Source organism: Aspergillus fijiensis (assembly GCF_003184825.1).
Source record: "Aspergillus fijiensis CBS 313.89 unplaced genomic scaffold BO72scaffold_55, whole genome shotgun sequence".
Lineage (NCBI taxonomy): Eukaryota > Fungi > Ascomycota > Eurotiomycetes > Eurotiales > Aspergillaceae > Aspergillus > Aspergillus fijiensis.
The window spans coordinates 250,414-272,583 of NW_024469031.1; the positions used below are offsets into that span (position 1 = coordinate 250,414).

General features: G+C 52.1%; 7 protein-coding genes across 7 annotated transcripts; 6 read left to right on the forward strand and 1 right to left on the reverse strand.

Annotated features, from left to right (window-relative positions):
* Window positions 1-3,430: 3,430 nt before the first annotated feature.
* BO72DRAFT_226691 (lytic polysaccharide monooxygenase auxiliary activity family 9 protein) lies at window positions 3,431-5,036 on the forward strand. Its single transcript, XM_040939818.1, has one exon. The coding sequence runs from the start codon at window positions 3,696-3,698 to the stop codon at window positions 4,866-4,868; it is 1,173 nt and encodes a 390-aa protein (XP_040797861.1). The 5' UTR covers window positions 3,431-3,695; the 3' UTR covers window positions 4,869-5,036.
* Window positions 5,037-5,290: 254 nt separating this feature from the next.
* Window positions 5,291-5,883, forward strand: BO72DRAFT_451392 (uncharacterized protein). Its single transcript, XM_040945475.1, has 2 exons — window positions 5,291-5,632; window positions 5,701-5,883. Exon 1 carries the CDS (start codon window positions 5,361-5,363, stop codon window positions 5,589-5,591), a length of 231 nt encoding a protein of 76 aa, XP_040797862.1. The 5' UTR covers window positions 5,291-5,360; the 3' UTR covers window positions 5,592-5,632; window positions 5,701-5,883.
* A 77-nt stretch (window positions 5,884-5,960) lies between these two features.
* On the forward strand, window positions 5,961-8,518 carry BO72DRAFT_411843 (putative RNA binding protein Ligatin/Tma64). The gene is made up of 3 exons (XM_040942470.1): window positions 5,961-6,117; window positions 6,200-7,076; window positions 7,137-8,518. Exons 1-3 carry the CDS (start codon window positions 6,097-6,099, stop codon window positions 8,237-8,239), a joined length of 2,001 nt encoding a protein of 666 aa, XP_040797863.1. The 5' UTR covers window positions 5,961-6,096; the 3' UTR covers window positions 8,240-8,518.
* A 208-nt stretch (window positions 8,519-8,726) lies between these two features.
* BO72DRAFT_488742 (tRNA maturation protein LHP1) lies at window positions 8,727-10,409 on the reverse strand (the record flags this gene model as incomplete). The annotated part of the gene is made up of 3 exons (XM_040948054.1): window positions 10,297-10,409; window positions 8,920-10,220; window positions 8,727-8,844 (listed from the first exon to the last, which is right to left on the reverse strand). Exons 2-3 carry the CDS (start codon window positions 10,023-10,025, stop codon window positions 8,727-8,729), a joined length of 1,224 nt encoding a protein of 407 aa, XP_040797864.1. The 5' UTR covers window positions 10,026-10,220; window positions 10,297-10,409.
* A 1,176-nt stretch (window positions 10,410-11,585) lies between these two features.
* On the forward strand, window positions 11,586-14,042 carry chsD (chitin synthase D; the record flags this gene model as incomplete). The annotated part of the gene is made up of 2 exons (XM_040949631.1): window positions 11,586-11,752; window positions 11,812-14,042. Coding segments are annotated over 2 exons (2,205 nt in total), but the record flags the coding sequence as incomplete, so codon positions are not given.
* A 345-nt stretch (window positions 14,043-14,387) lies between these two features.
* Window positions 14,388-17,561, forward strand: hsp88 (Hsp70 chaperone Hsp88). Its single transcript, XM_040945476.1, has 5 exons — window positions 14,388-14,833; window positions 14,974-15,005; window positions 15,073-16,513; window positions 16,568-16,873; window positions 16,930-17,561. The coding sequence occupies exons 1-5, from the start codon at window positions 14,759-14,761 to the stop codon at window positions 17,212-17,214; spliced, it is 2,139 nt and encodes a 712-aa protein (XP_040797866.1). The 5' UTR covers window positions 14,388-14,758; the 3' UTR covers window positions 17,215-17,561.
* A 2,267-nt stretch (window positions 17,562-19,828) lies between these two features.
* On the forward strand, window positions 19,829-21,544 carry BO72DRAFT_451396 (putative mannosylphosphate transferase (Mnn4)). Its single transcript, XM_040945477.1, has 3 exons — window positions 19,829-20,648; window positions 20,734-21,161; window positions 21,228-21,544. The coding sequence occupies exons 1-3, from the start codon at window positions 20,265-20,267 to the stop codon at window positions 21,319-21,321; spliced, it is 906 nt and encodes a 301-aa protein (XP_040797867.1). The 5' UTR covers window positions 19,829-20,264; the 3' UTR covers window positions 21,322-21,544.
* Window positions 21,545-22,170: the final 626 nt, after the last annotated feature.

The following is a 22,170-nucleotide window of genomic DNA, read 5'->3' on the forward strand; positions in this document are numbered from 1 at the left end:
CCATAACTCAGTTCATGAAGTAGAAGGCTCCGGAATTGCCTAAGCTTGACTGTACTTCTACCTATACTATCAGTGTCAGTCCAAGCACTGTTCCTTAGCACATAGGTATCTAGTATCCTCTGCTCAAAAGAGTATGTAAGTGATCAATAAGTTCCCAGCCTGCCAATCTGACATGGAGGTGGAGTAAACAATAATGGGTGTGCTCACCGAGGAAGATCATCCATCCATCCCGCAATCCCTTCCCGGTGTAAAACGGACAGTCCATACAAAGTTAGTGTATTCCTGGTCCATCACTGGCTCAGCTTACTACTCCGTAGTAGGGCTCAGGTTCAAACCACTTCACAGCTCTGTTTCTTTACCGGGAAAAGGAGCTTGTACTACACAAGTGACCTCACGATCGGCGCTTTGTGCACTTATCACCAATTTGATCGAGGTCCCACTCTAGGATAGCATTCTTGCAATGAGAGTAGTAGGAGACATTGACCGATTAAAGAGAAAGAACTTCGCCAGCTCTGTCTCATCAGATTGGATTCAATGGGTAAATTGCAAGTAAGATGCTTCTAATGAATCAATGAACTGCGCCATCGCCTGTCAGACATTGAAATTGCTTACGCAGCCAAGAAAAAGTGCAAACGAGCGAAAACGCTTCAGGCCAGACGGTGTGCCAGTCCTCCTGACATTTACCGGACTAGATTGCGTCGTGCGGGGATGATAAGATGGAAAAAATCGCAGGCAAGCCAGGTCTTGTAGGGACCCTGTGCAGCTAATCATAGAGCGTCTAGTTATTGTTATCATGACGCACTAGTAGCTCATATCCCCGGAAAGCCCCTCACCAACGAATGCCAGCTGCACCTAAATCCAGCCCCAGATGGGCGGCGCCTATCGCTGTCGTGGACGTGGTAGGATAGTCAGGCTGCATTGGTCGGGTTCTAGAACCGGTCTGCTTATCAGGTTACCTAGTAGGTCCGTGGTGAGAAAATAGTAAACATCTGGCAGTAACCTCCTCTACCAATTCCTTATTACATTTTCGCCAGAGGTCCCTCGCGCTGCATAGTAATACAGTACTGGGGTTGAGATTCGAGAATCCTATATTGCCTTCGGTTAGCGCTAGAGGCACTAATCATTGCTTGATAAAGTGGATTTCTTGATGGAAATATATCATACTAACCAAGCAGCTAATGATAGGTGTCATGCCTTTCTTGAGGGCTAAGAAGTATTCCCTCCACTATGTAAAGACATGTTGTCGAGATAGATTCTTGTTTCCAGATGAGGCAAAACAATACGAAACCCGCGACTATAAGTTGTGATTACGAGCACCCTCTGCCTGGACAACGGTGTGGCGGCAACATAGCATGCATTAGTCTATCCCACGACCTCCTTGTACTGAAAGCTAGGAGCGTACCCTCTATCCGTAGAGCCAATGGTTATCATGGGCTATAAGCCGGCCCTGCGGTGTACAAGATCTCAAGCTGCAGGGGCATATGTAGAACGTCCATACTGTCTTACCCTACTCCGTCTTGCTTGAGTACCACAAACGGAGAGCGCATGACCACATGGTGGACGCAGAGCAACCTGATACAATTGTTAACCATAATCAGAACAAAGAATGTATTTTTACAGAGGGAGATACTATATGCAGCACGGCTGTCATTGCACATGTAAATATAAGCACCAGAGGGTCACACATTGAGCTTTTGATTGTTCTTCGCCCAATCTCAACTACAACAGAAGGTACGATCCTATCGCAGGTCATCATAAGAAGTGATAGTCGTACGAAAAGTCTGCAGTTCCTGCTCATATGCAGCTCAAAAAGTCGTCAAACGAGGGTGACCAAAGCATTTTTTATTTCCCGCTGTGCGATGTCCGGCGCTTAGGAACCTGTGAATTCAAGCTCAATATAGGGAGACAGCTTGCGGCTGGTTGAACTTGATTATCTCAGTTGTTCTCCTTGGTAAACTGTGCGAATGAGACATTCAGCCTTCCAGAAGAAACAAGCATCCTCACGTCGTTCAGAAAAAGCTTGGTTGGCCGAAATGAAGACGACAGAGCACAACAGCCTAAGCAACGGTCGATGCTCTCCCGAAAAGTGTTTCAAATATGCATCTGCAGGTCCACTTGGAAGATGCAAACGAGAAGGGTGGGTAAGGCACTGATCGGACCCACGACAGTAGCATGGTAGGGGTAGTTACTCTGTATATCAGACGTTTCGAGCTGCTACCAACCCGTGCATGCCGCATGACCCTGCATTTAGCCGTAGACCCTGAGCTATTATCCTCATACCCATGTTTACAACCCAAGCATCTAGATGATACTTTCTTTAGAGATGAGGCTGGACGTTGCGTGGCAAGAAGCACGGGCGCGGAACATATCCGAGAAGACCTGAGATTCCAGCCTCCAGCTTCTTTGAGAAACATGGGGACGCAGGGATCGGGATACAGTCTTATATGGAGGAGATTCTAGTGCCAAGACAGCGTCAAATAGTCCTCCTTGCAATTTCCATTGAAAGTCTCGATCTCGACTTACCTGATGGATCGCGCGCCTTTAATTAATTAGTATGTGACTAGACGGCGCCATTTAGTCGGGAAGGTGGAAACGCCGGCTCACAGGCCGAGGATGAACCTAGACTGTACGGAGTACTCTGCCCATTGAGCCATGAGCCTTCATTCATGGTCCGTCCACCATTATACCAGTAAGAAGTAAGTTTGTGATGATAGAATCAATTGGTATTTGAGAGATTCTTGATCTAAAGTCATGAGGGAAGAGTGTTGTAAAGTCGAGATTGGTACAAGTTTCCTAAGAGTATCGGTCGGTAGGGCAGCATGGCACGTGGCTTCCCAATTTGTAGTGTAGCTTCAGAGCTTCCATGTCAGCAGTCAGCAAACCATCACCATCATCACCAACCCGCCCGCTCGCTTCATCCTCCAAGCTTTCCTACAACTTTGTGAAGTCGGAGCTTCCTTGCTTAGACGGTTCAATACCCGGTTGGTCCACACATTCTGCGACTCTTTAGAAATGGCATTTCTTGGCAGGGCGGACCTGGAGCAGCTTGGCTCCCCGTTGAAACTTGCTCTGTCGCAGACTTGCCGCCAGAGCACCGGCGCTTGCAGCTCCACTCGCCCGCTAAGGTAAGTAGTTAATATCCATCGGGGTCGTTCTGGTATCATTCCGACTCTCCTCTCCGAGTAGCGCTAAGTCAAAAGTAGTGTTTGTCCCTGAGAATGTCTCGACCGTTGACGCCGGAACCCCACCGCCGTGTCGACGCTTAGTGGCCCGGTGCCTGGCTTTCATCAATCTCAGACTCGCCTTGCTGCGGCGACCCTATCTCAGTCAATATTCAGCATCCGACAACCGCACAGGTTGTGGAAACTTGACAGGTGCCAAGGCAATCTACGTGTAGCATGGCCGGCTGCAATGAACCTTTCATCTTTCTGGCCTCGGGGGTTATCCGGTCTGAGCTCTGGCCAAGCCTCGATGAGATAGAGAATCGAAGAAGATATAAGAAGGCGTCAAATCACCACTTTGGGAGCTTCTTCATTCTTCTCACCAAGCTTCTCATTCCTTTCTTTACTTGGGTCCCCGAACCTTCCATTCTCTTACTTTTTTTTCATTCCAGGCTTCATTGATTGAAGACCGCCTTTGTCACTCTTTCCAAACCATCCTTTTCAAGAACTTTCACGCTGTGCGTCGATCGAAAAATGTCTGTTGCTAAGTTTGCTGGTGTTATTCTCGGCTCGGCCGCTCTCGTCGCTGGCCACGGTTACGTGTCGGGTGCTGTTGTCGACGGAACCTACTATGGCGGCTACATTGTCACTTCCTACCCCTATTCCAGCGATCCCCCGGAGACCATTGGATGGTCTACCGAGGCGACCGACTTGGGTTTCGTCGACGGTAGCGAGTATGCTGATGCCGACATCATTTGCCACAAGAGTGCCAAGCCCGGTGCCATCTCTGCTGAGGTCAAGGCCGGTGGTACTGTTGAGCTCCAGTGGACTACCTGGCCCGACAGCCATCACGGCCCTGTCCTGACCTACCTTGCCAACTGCAATGGTGACTGCAGTAGCGTCACCAAGACCGACCTCGAGTTTTTCAAGATTGACGAGAGCGGTCTTATCAACGACGACAACGTCCCCGGTACCTGGGCCAGTGATAACTTGATCGCCAACAACAACAGCTGGACTGTGACCATCCCCTCTGACATTGCGGCTGGCAACTACGTCCTCCGTCACGAAATCATTGCCCTTCACTCTGCTGGTAACAAGGATGGTGCTCAGAACTACCCTCAGTGCTTCAACTTGAAGGTCACTGGCGGCGGTGATCTCGCTCCTTCTGGCACTGCTGGTGAGAGCCTGTACAAGGACACTGATGCTGGTATCCTCGTCAACATCTACCAGTCTCTTTCCTCCTACGATATTCCCGGACCTGCTATGTACAACGCTACCTCCAGCTCCTCCAGCTCCAGCTCCAGCTCCAGCTCCGGCTCCGGCTCTGCCAGCTCCGCTGCCGCCTCTAGCAGCTCCAGCACTACTGCCGCCGCCGCTACCAGCGCTGCTTCTTCCGTCACCTCTGCTGCTGGCTCCGTCGTTACTCAGACTGCTACCGCTGTTGAGACTGATACTGCCACTGCCTACCAGACCTCCACTGAGGTTGCGCAAGTCACCGTCACCGGTAGCGCTCCCCAGCAGACCTACGTTGCCACTCCCAGCAGCTCCAGCTCTGCCTCCAGCAGCTCCAGTGCTTCCGTGTCCACCAGCACCAACCTCACCAGCTACTTCGAGTCTCTGAGCGCTGATCAGTTCCTCAGCGTTCTCAAGCAGACCTTCACCTGGTTGGTTAGCGAGAAGAAGCACGCCCGTGACCTCTCCGCCTAAGCGCTATGCTCTGGGGTGAACACTAGACCGATCACGCTTCTTTTCCAATCTTCTATATAAGTAGCCATTGTGCTTTTCCATTTTACTGTGATTATTCTATTCATTACGGGTCGGGCATCCTGTTATGTATCTATAAAATCAATTCAGAAGCACGTTTTTCCAATCCAATTTTTCCTGAGGTAGCGATAGGACAAAATTCATTTTCACATCGTAGAGACTCCAGACTTGCTACAATTGCAACTGCAGGAGATCCTTAGACAGAAAAAACAATGGAATCTGGCTCTGTATCTATATCCGGACTTTCATTCCGCATGCTCAAAGTGGAAGCAGCCGCGGTGCACCTGACAGAGTGAATGAGAAAATGATGATGTGGGTGGTTCCTTGCCTGAGTTCACTTGCCTTCACTTTCCCACTACGCACCTCACCTAGCCACATACATTGATTGTGATTCTCTCGCCTAACATCCGCCTTTCCGAGCAACTCTTCTCCAATATGCCTCCTGCGCAGAGGACTAAGCCCGCCGACGGCGACATCGAACCCAACCAGATGAGTCAATCCAAGTGGCTCAAGAACTCCGGCTATAGCGGTCTCTGGGAGTTTGGGCTCTCCTACGGCCTGAAAATTCACGATCCGGAAGACCTCGCGGAGGCCAAGCAGATCATGCAAGGCTTGAGAGATATGGACCAGGAAGAGTGGGAGAAGAAACAGAAGCAGAAAAAGTAGCAGGCTCTACAGGAAGGTGGACTGCATTTTGCTGTATTGGGGTATGTTCCGACGTCCTTTATACTTGGGGGTTTGTATTGTGCGAGGAATACTGATGAGATTATTTTAGCACTGCTTGTTGTTTCGCCAGAGATTGTATGGAGTTATAAGGGGATATGGCTATGCAGGGTAGTGGGAGATGTCTCTTTACATCATGTCAAGCTTGTTGATGGGATGGCCAGGATGACTATGTTTTGTTCTTTTATGTTACGTACTGTACCTCGCGACTCGCGATGATCAATCAAATCGAAGGCGGGGAAAAGCGGCCGATTGTTGTTGCGGCAGTCAGACCCATCCATCACATTCCCCTCCATCACAAGCCCATCCATTCTTCCTTCTGGATAACATAGCTTTTTCCCTTTTGCGCGCCTTTGATCTTGGAGTGGTTGGAGGGCGTTGACTTACTAGTTGACTTACTACATTGGCACATATATTATCTCCTTCTATCTTTCTCTTTTCCGCCGTCATGTTCAAGAAAAAGCCCACCGTAACTTACCCCTCCCCCGCACTGTCGAGTCTCCGAGCCGGTTACTCAAATTTCATCACTGACCACATTTTGATGACGACAGATCAAGAACCTTGCGCCCTTGCGCTCTTCTGATCGAAGGAAGATCGCCGATCAGATTATCGCTGATTACAAGATCGAGATCCCCTCATCGAGTGCGCCCACCGAGCCCAGCGGTGACGATTCGGCTGCCCCCAGCAGCGCATCCAACCCGACGGCGCCAAACCTCACCTCGATCCGGAATGCGCTTCTCCCCGATAACTGCCTGTCCGCGCGCTTCACGACGACGGCCGGACCGCAGCTCCACGAGGTTCAGGGTACCGTCTACGTGGGGGCGCATCCCGGAGGCGACGAGCGCGTCCTGTGGTTTAAGGTCGACCACGGCCCCGGCGCCGACGGGCGCCTCTACCCGACAGTCTACACACTATGGCACAACGCAGACTTAGTACCTCTGCTGCACACTCCGGGCATGGTCATGCAGAAGCTCCAGGGAGGTGCGGATCTGATGACTCCGGGCATCGCGAACGAGCCGCCGTTCGACGAGCGTGCGGTTAAAGGTGCGGTCGTCGCCGTGGCGGATCTGGACAGGTATACCGTGCCGCGGTTCGTAGGGGTCTGTGAGATCGATGTCTCGGCGCTGGGAGAAGTGCAGGGCGCTAAGGGTCATGCTGTCCGTGGACTTCACTGGGAGGGTGACGAGCTCTGGGCTTGGAGTTCGTCGTCCAAGCCTGGTCAACCGGCTCCCGAATACTTGGAAGGGTGGGACGACGTCGAAGAGGAGGACAGCGGCGAGACGAAGGAGATTGAGGGAGCAGTGAATGATCTTCACTTGGATGAGCAGGCTTCTGCTCAGGCTGCGGGAGACGACGAGGCTTCTGCTGAAGCACCTCAACCGGTCGAGGAAGAGCCTGTCGTGGAGGAGAAAGAGCCATCGACCAAAGGTTAGAGAGGCCTGCTACTTCTTCCGATAACATTTCGTGCGTTCAGCTAACATTGCACAGAGATTGACGACGCCTTCGAGAAGGCCTTCCTTTACTCGTTATACAAGCTCAAACAAGACAACCCTTCAGCGCCCAACCACGGCTTGTCCTTGCCAGTCCAGCCGTCCGCGCTGGTGTCGAACATGATCACGCCCTACCTTCCCATTCACACCCCCCGACAGGCTCAATTCTACCAGGTCAAGAAAACGAGCTGGAAGAATGTGAAAAAGTTCATCAAATATCTCGACAAGCAGCGCCTGGTCAAATCCAAGGACCGCAACGGCCAGGAAACCGTGATTCTAGACGTCGACTTCAACGATCGTCGGGTCGAGCAGTTCGTCCCCTACCGACTGCCCTCCAAGAATGCCGCCGAGAACAACGCCGCCGGCAACAAAGCCGGCGCCGCCCCGACCAGCAGCAAAGCCATCGCCTCCTCCGACAGCGACCCCTCTGTGGGCCAGACGCTTACCGTGCAGATCCTGTACCGACCGACGGGCAAGCTGGCGCCGACGATCTTCCCGGCGCTGTCCAGCACACACCCCAGCAACTACTACAAGTACGCCGACGTCTCCGCCCACCTGGACCAGTACCTGCAGTCGCAGAACCCGCCGCTGATCGACCCCCACAACAAACGCATCGTCAACCTCAACCCCTTCCTCGCCACCACCGTTTTTGCTTCGGGCTCGTCAGACGACCGCAGCACCCTCGCCCGCGGCAAGACCACCCGCGACGCCCTCCTGAAACGCCTCGTCGACGACCACGCCCTCCTGACGGCCCACTACGTGATCCTGAAACCGGGCCAGACGCTGGCCGGTGGCGTCAAGCCCAAGGCCGGCGCCGCCCCCAAGGCCACCATCACCCTCGAGCGCCGCACCGGCTCCAAGACCGTCACCAAGGTCTCCGGCCTGGAGGTCTTTGGCATCATCCCCAGCCTGCTGGCCGAGGAGCTGCAGAAGAAATGCGCCAGCAGCACCAGTGTCGCCCAGGCCACGGGCGCAGCTAAAGGCGTCATGGAGGTCTTGATCCAGGGTGATCAGCGACGGGCGCTGGAGGAGGCACTATCCCGGCGCGGACTGCGCTCGCAATGGATCGATGTTGTCGACAAGACCAAGAAGAAGAAATAAGGGGAATCACCTTTCACACGTCCGTCGTAGCGCTTTTGAACAAGCCCTTACATACCTATATAGCCAACCAGACATCACTTGGAGGGAAGCTGCAAAACAGAAACAAGGGATAACAGTCAATTGTATATACACACAAACCTCTACATCCTGCGGATTTTGGATCGAGCTGGAATACCACAACTGTCAGACTTCTACTAAAGAACCCACAGCCACTGGATATACGGACACGGACATAAATGCTTTGGAACCCAAGTCCATTTGGAAGAAAAGCTAAATGATAACAAAATAGGGGGTAACTATACAACGCCATTATAGTATGGTCTTCTTTTAAAAGTCAAAGAAAATTGAGCCCAGGCCATGCTTTTTTTTTTTCTCTCTCTCGTCATCCCATCCCACACACTCTCTTTCATGAAATAGACAAAATACTGGTATCGAGGTCTCTTTCTTTTCTCTCTCTCTTTTTTTTTTTTTTTTTTGCTGCAAGTCTTTACTCCTGCTTGGCATCCACCTTCTTGGCGGGGTGGTCGCCATTGGCACCGTCCTCCTCACGGGAGCGCTTCTGACCGGCGGACTCGTCGGTAGTGCTCTGGACAACGGGGACGCCCCTGGAGAGGAGAATGTTAGAAATTGTGGTCACTTTTTTTTATTGAGGATATGCAAGGATGTAGACAGGAACTTACCGGGCGTCTTTCTGAATCTCCTTACGCTCCTCCTTGGGCTCCTCCTTCTTGTCGCTGAATCCGTTCTTCTGCTCAGCGGCGCGACGATCCCTCCAGTCGCCGCGTTTGTTGTCGCCGCGACCGCCACGGTTGCCGCCGCGGCCACGGCCACCACGGTGGTGACCACCACGTCCCCGGCCGCCGCTGGGCTTGATGCGGCCGGCCTCGATCTCGCGGGCCTTTTCCTCGCAGTAGTCCTTCTTGCTCTTGATGAGCAGGTCCTGGTCCTTCCACTTGGGCTTGGGGTCCAGGGCGAGGAAAGCCTGCTGCTTCTCCTCGGACTCAAACTCGACGAAGACGCTGCCCTTGAAGGTCTTGTCGTAGGAGCGACGGAGACGGATGGCGTTGACGGGGCCGTAGGGGGCGAAGAACTCCTCGATCTCGAGCTGAGTGGTGGGGCCCTCCTCGCCGAAGCCCTTGGCATAGACGCTGCGGCTCATGGCCTTGTCCTCGAACACGCGGACCACGGTGGGGTTGTGGTTCTCGGTCACGGTCTCGGGCAGGGGGGTCTTGCGGCGCACGCAGGTGTCGTTGTCGGTGAGCTCGACGGTCTCGGACGTCTTGATGGCCTCGACGATGGCGCTGAAGGGCTGGAAGCGGCGCATGCGCTTGAAGGAGTGGAGGAGCTCGAGGGAGACGGGCCGGTTGCTGCTGCCACCGACCTTGGAGAGCAGGAACTTGTCCATGGGGAGGTTGGAGTCGGAGAAGTAGAATTCGACCTGCTTGCGGATCTGCACGGGGTCGCTGGTCACCTCCTGGCTGGAGGGGTCGAACTTGACGTTGTTGCGGTAGTTAGTGCGGCCTCCGCGACCCTGCTGCTGCTGCTGCTCTTGCTTCTTGGTCTCCTGCTTTTGCTCCTCGGCCTGGGCGGACTTCTCGCCCAGCTTGGCGGCCGCCTCCACGATACGGGCCTCCTCGGCAGCCTCGTCGGTCTGCTTCGTCTCCTCGACGGCAGCAGCAGGAGCGGCAGCCTCGGTGCTTTCACCCTTCAACTCGGCCAGAACGTTCTGGACATCCTTCTCAGCCTCAGCATTGGGCTGGGCGACGGGCTTTTGTTCGTCAGACATGTTGTGATATTATGGATATGAGGTGTGTTCGGTAAGATGATGATAAGGATGCACCTCCTGCAATTGAGAAGATATCAGTAACCGCAGACCCGAAAATTAGTATTTATCAAGAATGCGCGGGGATGGGTAGGGGTAAGCGAGCATCAATAAATTCGAAATCTCTCGCCGGGGGGAGCAGCCGCGATACGGATTTACCTGGCCAATAATGATCGGATGTCCGCGTGCAGCAAGAATGGGGGGCAAATTAGATCGAGTAGGAGTGAATGCTCACCTGTGAGTATTTCAGTTGCACGAGATGCAGGAAATTTGTGGACAGAACGAAAATCTGTCCAGAACCACTTTAAAAAAATAAAATAAGATTGAAGGAAAGAAAGGGAGTTTCTGCCTCTGCTGCAAGAGGGAAATTTCCCAGGCCAATGCGCGGCGGGGGAAATTTTCTGACCGCCCGCGGAGCTGGCGCCACATTCGTCGACTCCCTTAATGCCTCAGGCATAAATATGTGGCGCATGATTGAGTCGGGAGCGAGTGCGACTAACCACTTTGGGACATTGGAACTATACACTACCTCTACCAATTGTCCGGCTGTATCTAACTTCTACTCTTCGCATGAGTACCACCATCATACTTTGGAATAGAAACATCAATGTAGTGATCAGAATGCTTGACTAACCAATGCTCATCAGACGTCAATTCAATGAGCTGGTCCTGCCACATGTTGCTCAAATCAGCCTCAGCATCTGAATATCAATCGATCAAGAATCTGAGCTCTTCTCAAAGCAGCATTGACAGACTCGATGGCGCAAAAAAGCAACTGCTTTCTTGGGGCCCTTTCTTCTATCACGCAATGTTCTGACATTGACGACTGGTGTCGCTTGCTCAATTGATGAAGTACATACACTTGTCGGTGTCCTCACTAGCCGAACGACGTGTAGCCAGGGTGTGTCACGCTACTTGGTTCCCATCGCATTTCAAAACAATGGTTTGCAAATACAAATACTAACTCCGCCCCACAATTGATCTCGCAAAGGAGTTGGAAATAGATGAGTTGTTCGTCTGGGTTCACAATTCACTGCCCTGGTTGAGCAATATTTCAACATGTCCTACTTTCCTTCCGGCAGTAGACGCACCTGCCTTTTCTTCATGTTGTCTTGACTACTCGGGTTTTGCGGGGACCTTCTGAGTTGTTAGGTACATGAATGCAGTTATGGTCAGGCGTCATTTTCATCAATGCTTTTCATGCCAATCTATTCGGCCTCAGCTATTCGGCTAGTATCAGCATCGCTGCATCTTATACAAGATCGGGCTTTTGCCGTGACCTTTGCGATGGTGGCATAGAGCTTGCTCAGACAATGAACAGTATTCACAGTGCTCTTCACAGTATATCGCTTACCTGAAGTCTTACGTTCATCTGCCCGATTACTAGTTGACAGTCGCCTTGGACTCTTTACATCGATATGACGACGCAAGGACAATTTGCGAACCTCGAGCGATGGCCAAAAGAAGATGTACCTCGATACCTTCGTGCTCCGATAGGATAGCCGAGGCTAACAAAGCCTATAGATCGTCTATGTCTCGGTACTAGGGCCTTTGCTGGTTGCTGCGCTATTGGAATGGATATTATTTCTTGCAGCCTTCATATACTGCCTCGTTAAAGTCTATCAGAAAGCAGACCACTGGAGCATCAAAGTTCTGGCAGTCGTTATGATTTTACTTTTCACCTTGCTCAGGTGAGTTTATTTTCAGGTTGAGATCATGTCTAGCATCACCTAATTGGCCATGTGCCCAGGGGAATATTCTTTCCAGTCATGATCGCCATCCTTCCCTTGCCGACACAGATAACTCGCTATTTTCCGACGAGATTGACCTCCGTTCTACAATGGTTCGCGTTCTGGACCTTCTCCGTCCTTCTCGTGATACCCTGGCTATTTTGCGTTAATCGGCTCATCATAAATTCTCTGGGAAGAAACAAGCGAGTGAAACAAGCATTGGATGATCGCACTGCACCTAAGACGGTCATAGTCATGCCGGTCTTCAAAGAAGAACCACGCGTACTAATCAAGGCGATCGACTCGGTCGTCTGCAGTGATTATCCAGCATACTGTATTCATGTGTTTCTCTCTTACGACGGAGGCCAGATTGATGAGTCTTATCTTCAGGTTATCCAGCATCTCGGTATTCCCATCTCGTTGGAGACCTACCCGCAGAGCATTGATGTGACATACAAAGGTGCAAGGATAACGGTGTCCCGCTTCAAGCATGGCGGCAAACGAAATTGCCAAAAGCAAACTTTCAGGCTGATCGACAAGGTGTACGCTGATTACCTCAAGCGTCAAGACGACCTCTTCCTTCTATTCATCGATTCTGACTGCATTCTTGACAAGCTGTGCCTCCAAAACTTCATGTACGACATGGAGTTGAAACCAGGAAGCAAGCATAACATGCTGGCAATGACTGGTATCCTCACGTCAACGACAGCGAAGAACTCTCTCATCACAGTCTTGCAGGACATGGAGTATGTCCACGGTCAACTCTTTGAGCGCTCGGTGGAATCTGGATGTGGTGCTGTTACCTGCCTTCCAGGGGCGCTAACAATTCTGAGGTTCTCGGCTTTTCGCAAGATGGCCAAGTACTATTTTGCGGACAAGGCTGAGCAGTGTGAGGATCTCTTCGACTACGGCAAATGCCATCTCGGCGAAGATCGATGGCTGACGCACCTTTTCATGATCGGTGCAGCCGAGCGCTATCAGATCCAGATGTGCACCGGTGCCTTTTGCAAAACCGAAGCTGTTCAGACTTTCAGTAGCCTCCTGAAGCAACGACGCCGCTGGTTTCTGGGCTTCATCACCAACGAAGTGTGCATGCTAACCGATGCCAGACTCTGGAGGCGATATCCGCTTCTCTGCTTGGTACGCTTCATGCAGAATACAATCCGGACGACCGCTTTGCTGTTTTTAATCCTGGTTGTGTCACTCATCACTACATCTAGCAAGATAGAGAGTCTTCCCGTGGGATTCATCGCAATCTCTCTAGGTCTGAACTACCTGCTGATGCTTTATTTTGGGCTGAAGCTCAAGCGGTTCAAAGCTTGGCTCTACCCGCTGATGTTCATTGTGAACCCCTTCTTCAATTGGCTCTACATGGTGTATGGTATTTTCACAGCCGGCCAGCGCACATGGGGAGGACCCCGCGCGGATGCAGCAAAAGCGGACGAGTATACATCACCGGAGGAAGCAGTAGAAAAAGCTCGGGAGCAAGGAGATGAGCTCAACGTGATGGTTGATACGTTTCGAACCAAGAAGGACGAAAGAGGCATACCCGTCCGCCCAAGCAAGAAAATCCACGGACGCTTGTCGGGTGCACCACCACTTCCCCATGATTACGGCGATCTTCACAAACAAGAAGACCTCGAGTCTGCCATGGTCAAGTACATGACACCTCTTCCTGGAGTACCTCGGATAGGGCTGCATCCGTCCTACTCTCTGGAGTCAGTGGCAACAACAGATTCTGGTACCAATTCAATCTGTCTCCCACTGCCCGTGGAGAGCTTGGTCAAGGGACAGGAGCAGGCCAGACACTATCACGCTAGTGGTACACCAGGGTATACCGATTCTGCAGTAGACATCAAGACGAGCTATAGATCTGGAGTCGCAGTCGTTGGGTCGCGTCTACCATCAGCGGAGGACTATGAGAGTGGCATAGTGCATTTGCCAAGCGACCAGACACATGCTGCAGCCACATATAGCACTGCGAGTGAAACAATGGACGCGGATGCCGACTATCGGAACGTTATTACGACCGACGGACCAGGCATGAAACCCCTTTGACTCAGCAGTATGTTTCGGTTTCTGCCAGCGCGGGCCTGCGGTGATTCCTCCCACCGGATTAGAGGAACGCCGGCTATTCAATGTCTTTTGCGTACGGGGCGACGTGGGAGAAGGAACCGGTGAATGCAGCGATGGAGTGTTGGAATATTTATGCATGTTCCATCATGAATTGTTAACATGCGCGCCTCTCTTTTGGTGGTATTCAGGATTCCATCTTTCCCCCTGTGGGTGTTTTATTTTGTATTCAGTTGTAGAAACACCTTGCCCATTTGAATCTCCAATCTGGACGATGTTTACTACCGTAGTACATTATTGCCTGGCAGCCTGAGGCAGTCATACCGAGCTGAGCAGCTTGTGGCCAATAGCAGGGAAAGTAAAACTCTGATTTATCGATAAGCCCCGCCAAGGCGGTGGAAGAGGAACTGCCAGGCAGGCGCCGGGCGGTGATCTGGCGGGAGGGCTCGAGTAGGCGCTGGAAGGTTCGATGATGAGATCCTCAGCTTTGGCTTTTCGCCTGATAGTTTGCACTGCTGGATGAGTCAAATTCGTGTTATTTCTAGCTAGAGGTCTCCTTTCGCGTTGATAGAGCTCCTAGTAACTATTCAAACTCTTGATTCCCCTTTGAAAAATTCAAACCTGTTGTAAATTTCCTAATATTATCGATTGATACCCATTCATTGCCGCCGTTGCCCGACATCACATAACGAGTGACGAACTGAGCCACTTTACCTTACTTACCTAACAGATAGTGGCGTGGCTGCAAATTCTCCCCCTCGTCCCTCCTCGTCTTTTTGCTCTGGATCCTCACCCAACCTCCCCCTCCCCCATATTACCTCCCACCAACACCTCTTTTTACCTTTTCTCTCTCTTCGCCCTCCCCCCCACCACATCTCCCTCTCTCACACAAAAATGTCTGTCGTTGGTATTGATCTCGGTGCCCAGAGCACCAAGGTCGGTGTTGCCCGTAACAAGGGTATTGATATTGTGCGTATATCTATCTCTTTTTCCCCCATTCTGCCCCTCTACTCATTTTTCCCGCTCCTCTCCTGCTTAGCTTTGGCGGAGACTCATATTATCATATTATCCCAAACGGAGACTAACCATTACCTTGTAACCATGAACAGATCACCAACGAAGTTTCCAACCGATCTACCCCGTAAGTTAGCGCCAGTCCATTATTCTGTTCGTTCTGCGCAAGAATACTAATCTGGTTTGTGCAATAGTTCCCTGGTTGGTTTCAGCGCCAGAAGCAGACACATCGGTGAGGCCGCAAAGACTCAAGAGACCTCCAACCTGAAGAACACCGTTGGCAACCTCAAGCGTTTGATCGGCCGCTCCTTCAGCGACCCCGATGTTCAGCTCGAGCAGGAGTACAGCACGGCCCAGATCTGTGATGTCAATGGCCAGGCTGGTGTTGAGGTCAGCTACCTCGGCAAGAAGGAGAAGTTCACTGCCACTCAGCTGGTCGCCATGTACTTGACCAAGATCAGAGACATCACCGCCAAGGAGTTGAAGCTCCCCGTTTCCGACGTCACCATCAGCGTGCCCGCCTGGTTCACTGACGTTCAGCGCCGCGCCATGATCGACGCTGGTGAGATCGCTGGCCTCAAGGTTCTTCGTCTGATCAATGACACCACCGCCACTGCTCTCGGATACGGTATCACCAAGCTGGACCTCCCCGGCCCCGAGGAGAAGCCCCGCCGTGTCATGTTCGTTGATATCGGTTACAGCGACTACACCGCCTCCATCGTTGAGTTCCGCAAGGGTGAGCTCAATGTCAAGGCCACTGCCTGCGACCGTCACTTCGGTGGCCGTAACTTCGACAAGGCTCTCACCGAGCACTTTGCCGATGAGTTCAAGGAGAAGTTCAAGATCGATGTCCGCTCCAACCCCAAGGCCTGGTCCCGTACCCTCGCCGCCGCCGAGAAGATGAAGAAGGTTCTGTCGGCCAACCCTGCTGCTCCCATGAGCATTGAGTCTCTGATGGAGGACGTCGATGTCCGCGCCATCGTCAAGCGTGAGGAGCTGGAGGTTATGGTCAAGCCCCTCCTTGAGCGTATCACCGTTCCTCTCGAGCAGGCCCTTGCCGAGGCTAAGCTCACCGTCGATGACATCGACTCCATTGAGATGGTTGGTGGCTGTACCCGTGTCCCCGCCGTCAAGGACGCCGTTGCCAAGTTCTTTGGCAAGGGCCTGTCCTTCACCCTGAACCAGGATGAGGCCATTGCCCGTGGCTGTGCTTTCAGCTGTGCCATCCTCTCCCCCGTCTTCCGTGTCCGTGACTTCTCCGTGCACGACATTGTGAACTACCCCATCGAGTTCACCTGGGAGCAATCCGCCGACATTCCCGATGAGGACACCAGCCTGACTGTCTTCAACCGCGGCAACGTCATGCCCTCCACCAAGATCCTTACCTTCTACCGCAAGCAGCCCTTCGACCTCGAGGCTCGTTACGCCAAGCCCGAGATGCTTCCTGGCAAGGTCAACCCCTGGGTTGGTCGCTTCTCTGTCAAGGGCGTCAAGGCTGACGCCAACGACGACTTCATGATCTGCAAGCTCAAGGCTCGCCTTAACTTGCACGGTATCCTCAACGTCGAGTCCGGCTACTATGTCGAGGACATGGAAGTCGAGGAGCCCGTTCCCGAGGAGAACGAGAACGGCGAGGTGAGTTTCCCTTTCCCTATGAATTATCAATAAGATCGAGGCTAACGTACTCAGCCCATGGACACTGGCAAGGACGGCGAGCAGCCCAAGAAGACCCGCAAGGTTAAGAAGCAGGTTCGCAAGGGTGATCTGCCCATCTCCTCCGGTACCACTGGCATCGACGAGTCGCTCAAGAACACCTGGACTGAGCGTGAGAATGCCATGTACATGGAGGACAAGTTGATCGCCGAGACCGACGAGAAGAAGAACGAGCTCGAGGCCAGCATCTATGAGCTCCGCGACAAGATTGACGGTGTCTTCTCCGAGTTCGCCAGCGAGGAGGAGAAGGAGAAGCTGCGTGCCAAGCTCATGGACACTGAGGTTAGTTCCACATTCCGCTCATCTTTTGTTTTGTCAACATGCTAATTCGTCAACAGGACTGGCTCTACGATGAGGGTGAGGACACTACCAAGTCCGTCTACGTGGCCAAGATGGATGAGATCCGCTTCATTGCCGGTCCCATCATCCAGCGCCACCGCGAGAAGGCCGAGGCCGAGCGCCAGGCCGTCCTGCAGGCCCAGGAGGAGGCGGCCGCTAAGAAGCGGGCCGAGGCCGAGGCTCAGCGCAAGGCTGAGGAGGAGGCCAAGAAGGCCGAGGAGAAGGCTGATGATACGGAGATGAAGGATGCCCCGGCTGAGGGCGAGGCCAAGGCTCAGGAGTAAATGTCCTTCTTGGTGGTTGAGCCACTGGCCTAGCGGTGTGGCAGGTGCAGTGCGCTGGAATGTGGTCACGAATCAATACAAATATCTTGATCCCCCGTGTTATTTCCTTTATTTGTGATTCTTCTTATTTTTTTTTTGTGCATCGCCGAGAAACGGCTGGCTCTTGTGATGTAAAAACGACTCCGAGCCACTTCTGTTCTGCCCTTGTCTTGTCTTTCCCTGTTCGGATCGCTTTCAGAGCGGTGCTGTTGCTGGTGAGCGGGACATGGGAGGCAGAAGAAAGGATAAAAGACATAGATACGATATGGACCGTTTCGATAGACGTTTCAGGCAACGGTATATGACTGGTTAATTACTACTGGAGGTCATGATGTGCTCCTTGTGATTTGAGGCTTATCAGTGCCTTTTATTTATTGTAGCCTCGAGCAAGGGATGGAAAGATTATGGATCATGTGACCCTGCATTCTTATTGGGTACTTAACATATGCAGGATACGAATACGAGTGTGTAGGTTATGGGTTAGTGAGATGGTGAGCTGGCTTCATATTTAGCACGCAATCAGAAAATGCCAAAGGACCACATCGCGTGTGCTAAGTGGATCGTAGTTAGCAGTTGGTTAGACTAGTAACGTACTCCGTACCAACTGCCAAGTCGGAAGTTGGCTCAGCATCTTCCAGGTCCTTCCTTCTCGCGGTAGTACATAGTAATTTCTATGAGACTAGGTACGGTGTACGGAGTACTTCCCTAGGCCTAAGGGGTTCGAAAGTTGGACAGAGTTTAGGCGCTCCCGAATCGGTTAGCATGGGTTGAACTGGATTGGCATTTGGCATTTGGCATTTGGCAGGCAGCTAGTAGCTAGTAGACTAGACTGAGGTAGCTGAGCTATGAGGGTCCCTTCCACTGCTCCCTCCCTTTCTCTTTTCTACTCCGTAGTCTCCATGCCAAGGGGGGGCGAAGGGAAAAGCAGGAATGGTCGTTCCTGTTCCTGTCCTAGCCGCTGCAGCAACGGTTTCCCTGGGAGTGGAGCTCCCTATATTTTCTGCGTGGCGCGTGGGTTTCCTCGGTGGCGGGTGTGGGTGTGGGTTGGTGGGCATAGGAAAAGAAAGGGGGTTTTTCTTATCACTACTCCGTACTTACCGTATAAGTTGACTATTGTGAGCTCTCATTCTGGTAGTGCCTGAGAGAGAATAAGAGGAAGGAGGAGGAGAAGGTGTAGGCTGAGATAGAGTACATTAGTTACATATTACTAAATCGCGCAGGGTTTGTCTCAGGTGGCATGCTTGAGATTCATCATTTAAGGCTCTGATTGGGATTTGCGGGCGGTTTTTTGGCTGACTCTTCATTATTATTATTTCCGACTTCCGTACAACCTCTCGGACTGGGTAACTGCCGGATGCAATGGATGGGTCTTTTGTTTTTGTTTTTTTCCCGTTCACTTATGAGAATCATGAAAAAAAAGATATGTAATGCACAGGGTAGGCAGGGCAGGGTGGAAAGTCGACGACGCTAAGGCAAGCCATTTCAACCCTATGGCATGGATGGGATGATTGCAGCAGTTCCCCCGGAACCATTCAGATAGATCGTTGTTAAGGGTCACGTCAGTGTGCTGTGCTTGCTGCACACACACACACACACGCGCTTGGCGTTTCGAGTCATGCAATGTCGTGTTCTTCGAGGAGGAGGGGGGGGGGGAGGTGTGCGCAGAGTACATACTGATGTGTAACGTGGGCGGCAATTGTGCCTCTCAATTGATTGAGTTCATTCATTTATTCATGATTATGTATTGTTATCCTAGTCAGTTGACTTGACTTACCGGCACTCAGTAAACTAACATAAGGGGAATGAATGGATCTCTACTACCTACATAGTACTACTCCGTAAATGATCTGAAATCAACGAGACTAAGACCACTCAGGTAATCTAGTCCAGTGGGGACTAGACTAGTCTGGGCAAGATGGCACGCGAGGATCTCCGGAAAGAGCCTGGAGGAGATTCCAGTTCCCAACTTTCCCTTTCCCTAGTCTAGTATTTCCCTACAGTAGTCGCTCTGGGAGATGCCATGTTAATTCCAAGTTCTTGGCTGCTTCGGACAATGAGACTTACTCACAGTGTGTGATTGAGGAAGGACAATACGACAACTTTCCCTTCTCTTTACGAGCCCACCTGACACACCCAGCCTTTCATCTGTCTCCATACTTGGTCCGATTCGCCCTTGTCGTCATCGCCCTGACCTTTTCCCTTGGCCGAGTTGAGGAACGATCAGGGTCCAAGCCATGGAACCACGGCGAGAAAATGCTGCGCTTTTGAGTGACCTTCAAGATTCTCAAAAGCCTCCAAGTGGAGGTGCCAAATGCCCGCCCCGCTGGCTCGGGTTGAAGTCATCTCGGATTATTCATTCATTAGTTGTATTATTGCTACCCCATTTTCTTCCTTAATTCTTCCTAATCTACTTGGTACTATCACTTGCCCCCAAAAAATCCTCTCTCCCCAATTTCGCTACGGATCGGCCGGATCGCCGGCTGGGGTCAGCAACAGTCATTCCGTTCTTGAACTATTCCTTATAATTATCCCCGAGGGCTCGCTTCGCTTTGCTCCCCTCTTCCCCCCCCCTTCCCCCCTCTCCCCTCTCCTCCCCTCCCCCTTGACTTTAACTTAACTTGCTTTGCCCTGGTCGGTGTGTTACAAGGTCATTGGTCAACGTCAATATAACCCGGACAACCGAACCCGAAGGTGCCATTATCTCCGGGACCAGCGGCCAAGGACCTTGAACGATCTGAATCAGAGCATGCGATCATAGCGCTGTGTGTGTGGCTTTCCATCCCTCGGCGCATTGGCGGCAACCTTTCTTGTTCCCTTTCATCTTTCTCCCTTCCCTTGAACAAATATAGAGATCAACACGCTTTGCGAAACGTGCTACGCCCCCTCTCCCTCCCTTGCGCCTCGACCCAGGATGCATGCAGAAGCGTGATTGATACTCTCTATCCCCGGCAATTGCACATTCACAAACACACCCGACACCCCCTATCGCATTTGACTTTCACTTGCCGGAGATGAAGCCTCAGGGCCTGCTGGCCGTCGTCTGCACGATCGGGTCCCTCGCCACGGCCACAACAGTCACTTCTTTGCCCAACTCGCAACCCCAACCGGCGGTCCATCACACCTACGGCGAGCTGCTGAATCACAACGATCCGGACCCGTTATATGAGCAGTACGGACTGAATCGGTCGGAGGAATTCAAGTATTTCCAGGAACCAGGCAACGATGATATTCTCGGCCACTATGACTCTCGCTTTTTCACCGAGCCCGTCCCCGACGAGGAGCGATCCCACACCTTGACGCATATGATCCGCGCATATCTGAACTTTTTCGAGGACAATGGGCTCGAGACGTGGATCGCACATGGGACGCTTCTCGGGTGGTGGTGGAACGGAAAGGTAAAAAAGACCCCTTGCTCTCTTTCCCCACACAGGCCCCTCCGTGGCGCTTCCTGGTGTCAACCAAACTCACGCTAGGAGACAGGTCATGCCTTGGGATTGGGACATTGACACCCAAGTGATGGAACCCACGCTTTTCCAACTAGCGGACCATTACAACCAGACCGTCGTCCAGTACACCGCGAAGGAGGAGAATGTGGAGCGCAAATACCTCGTCGACGTGAATCCGTGGGCTCGTCAACGCGATCGAGGCAAGGGACTGAATATCATCGATGCGCGCTGGATCGACATGAACACGGGGTTGTATATCGACATCACGGGGCTGAGCCGGCTGGATGCGACCAAACCCACGGAGTGGCAATGCAAGAACTTGCACAAGTACCAGACCGACGATATCTATCCTCTGCGCCGGACGACCTTTGAGGGAGTGCCGGCTAAGGTGCCGTTCAAGTACGATCAGGTCTTGGAGGATGAGTACTCGAAGAAAGCGTTGACAAACACGCACTATCATGAGTGAGTTGATTTTCTGGTATCAAGGACTGGGCTTTTTGAGTTGCTAACGTACCTCGCCTGTGCCAGCCATACCTTTGATCCTGAACTCGAAGAATGGTTGATGGATGAGCCGGAGCCGAAGGAGAAGGAGGACGATAAGGACGACCGGCAGTATGAATGATGATGGTCGTGGAGAGGTATATAACCACTTGAATTTGTTCGTTTTCGCTGTGACATGCATCCATTCAGGCATACTGTTGGGTATATAAAAGGGTGTTGGTGGGCGTTCTGGATGACGTGGGATGGCGTTGGGTTGTCTATAGGATTTATACAGGCCAGTCAATACTATGTAATTGATCTAGTGAATTGAATCGAATCCCGAGACTCGATCGAGTCGTCTTGCATACAACACTCACCATTGAGCAGATGAAGGGGTGGACCAGTCGTACATGTGGAGCTGGAGGTATATTTCAAACAAGCACTCTAATTATTGGAACTCTACTCGAGGCAGCCTACACGTAATCGGATTGAGAATAAGCAGCGACGATCATTACCAGGTGCCTGGAACTGATGCCTGAGGCAGGGTACCAGGAACAGGAACGGAGTGCTTGTGCTTATCTCCATGTGATTTTATCCGGCTGACAAAACCGCATCGAAGAAGATCGAATCCCGCCATCATGGAGTCGAGGAGTCTCTTTTATATCGCCTGAAACCTCAACACCACGATTCAATCACTACTATACCCCTCATCCTCCTTTACATGACCACAACATCGCTCACCATAAATCCACCATGTCCGACACGCCAACCCTACCGATCGAAGACCATACCGTTCACGAACCTGACACCGCCGACGATGCCGACGAGCAGCCCCAACTCCAGCTCACCATCCACCACCGCAACACCGCCCACACCCTCACCCTCCCCGCGAACGCCACCCTCCACGACCTCACCCTCCACCTCGAAAAGCACCTCAACATCGCCCCCTCGCACCAAAAACTCATGATCACCCCTCCCCCGCCCCGCACCC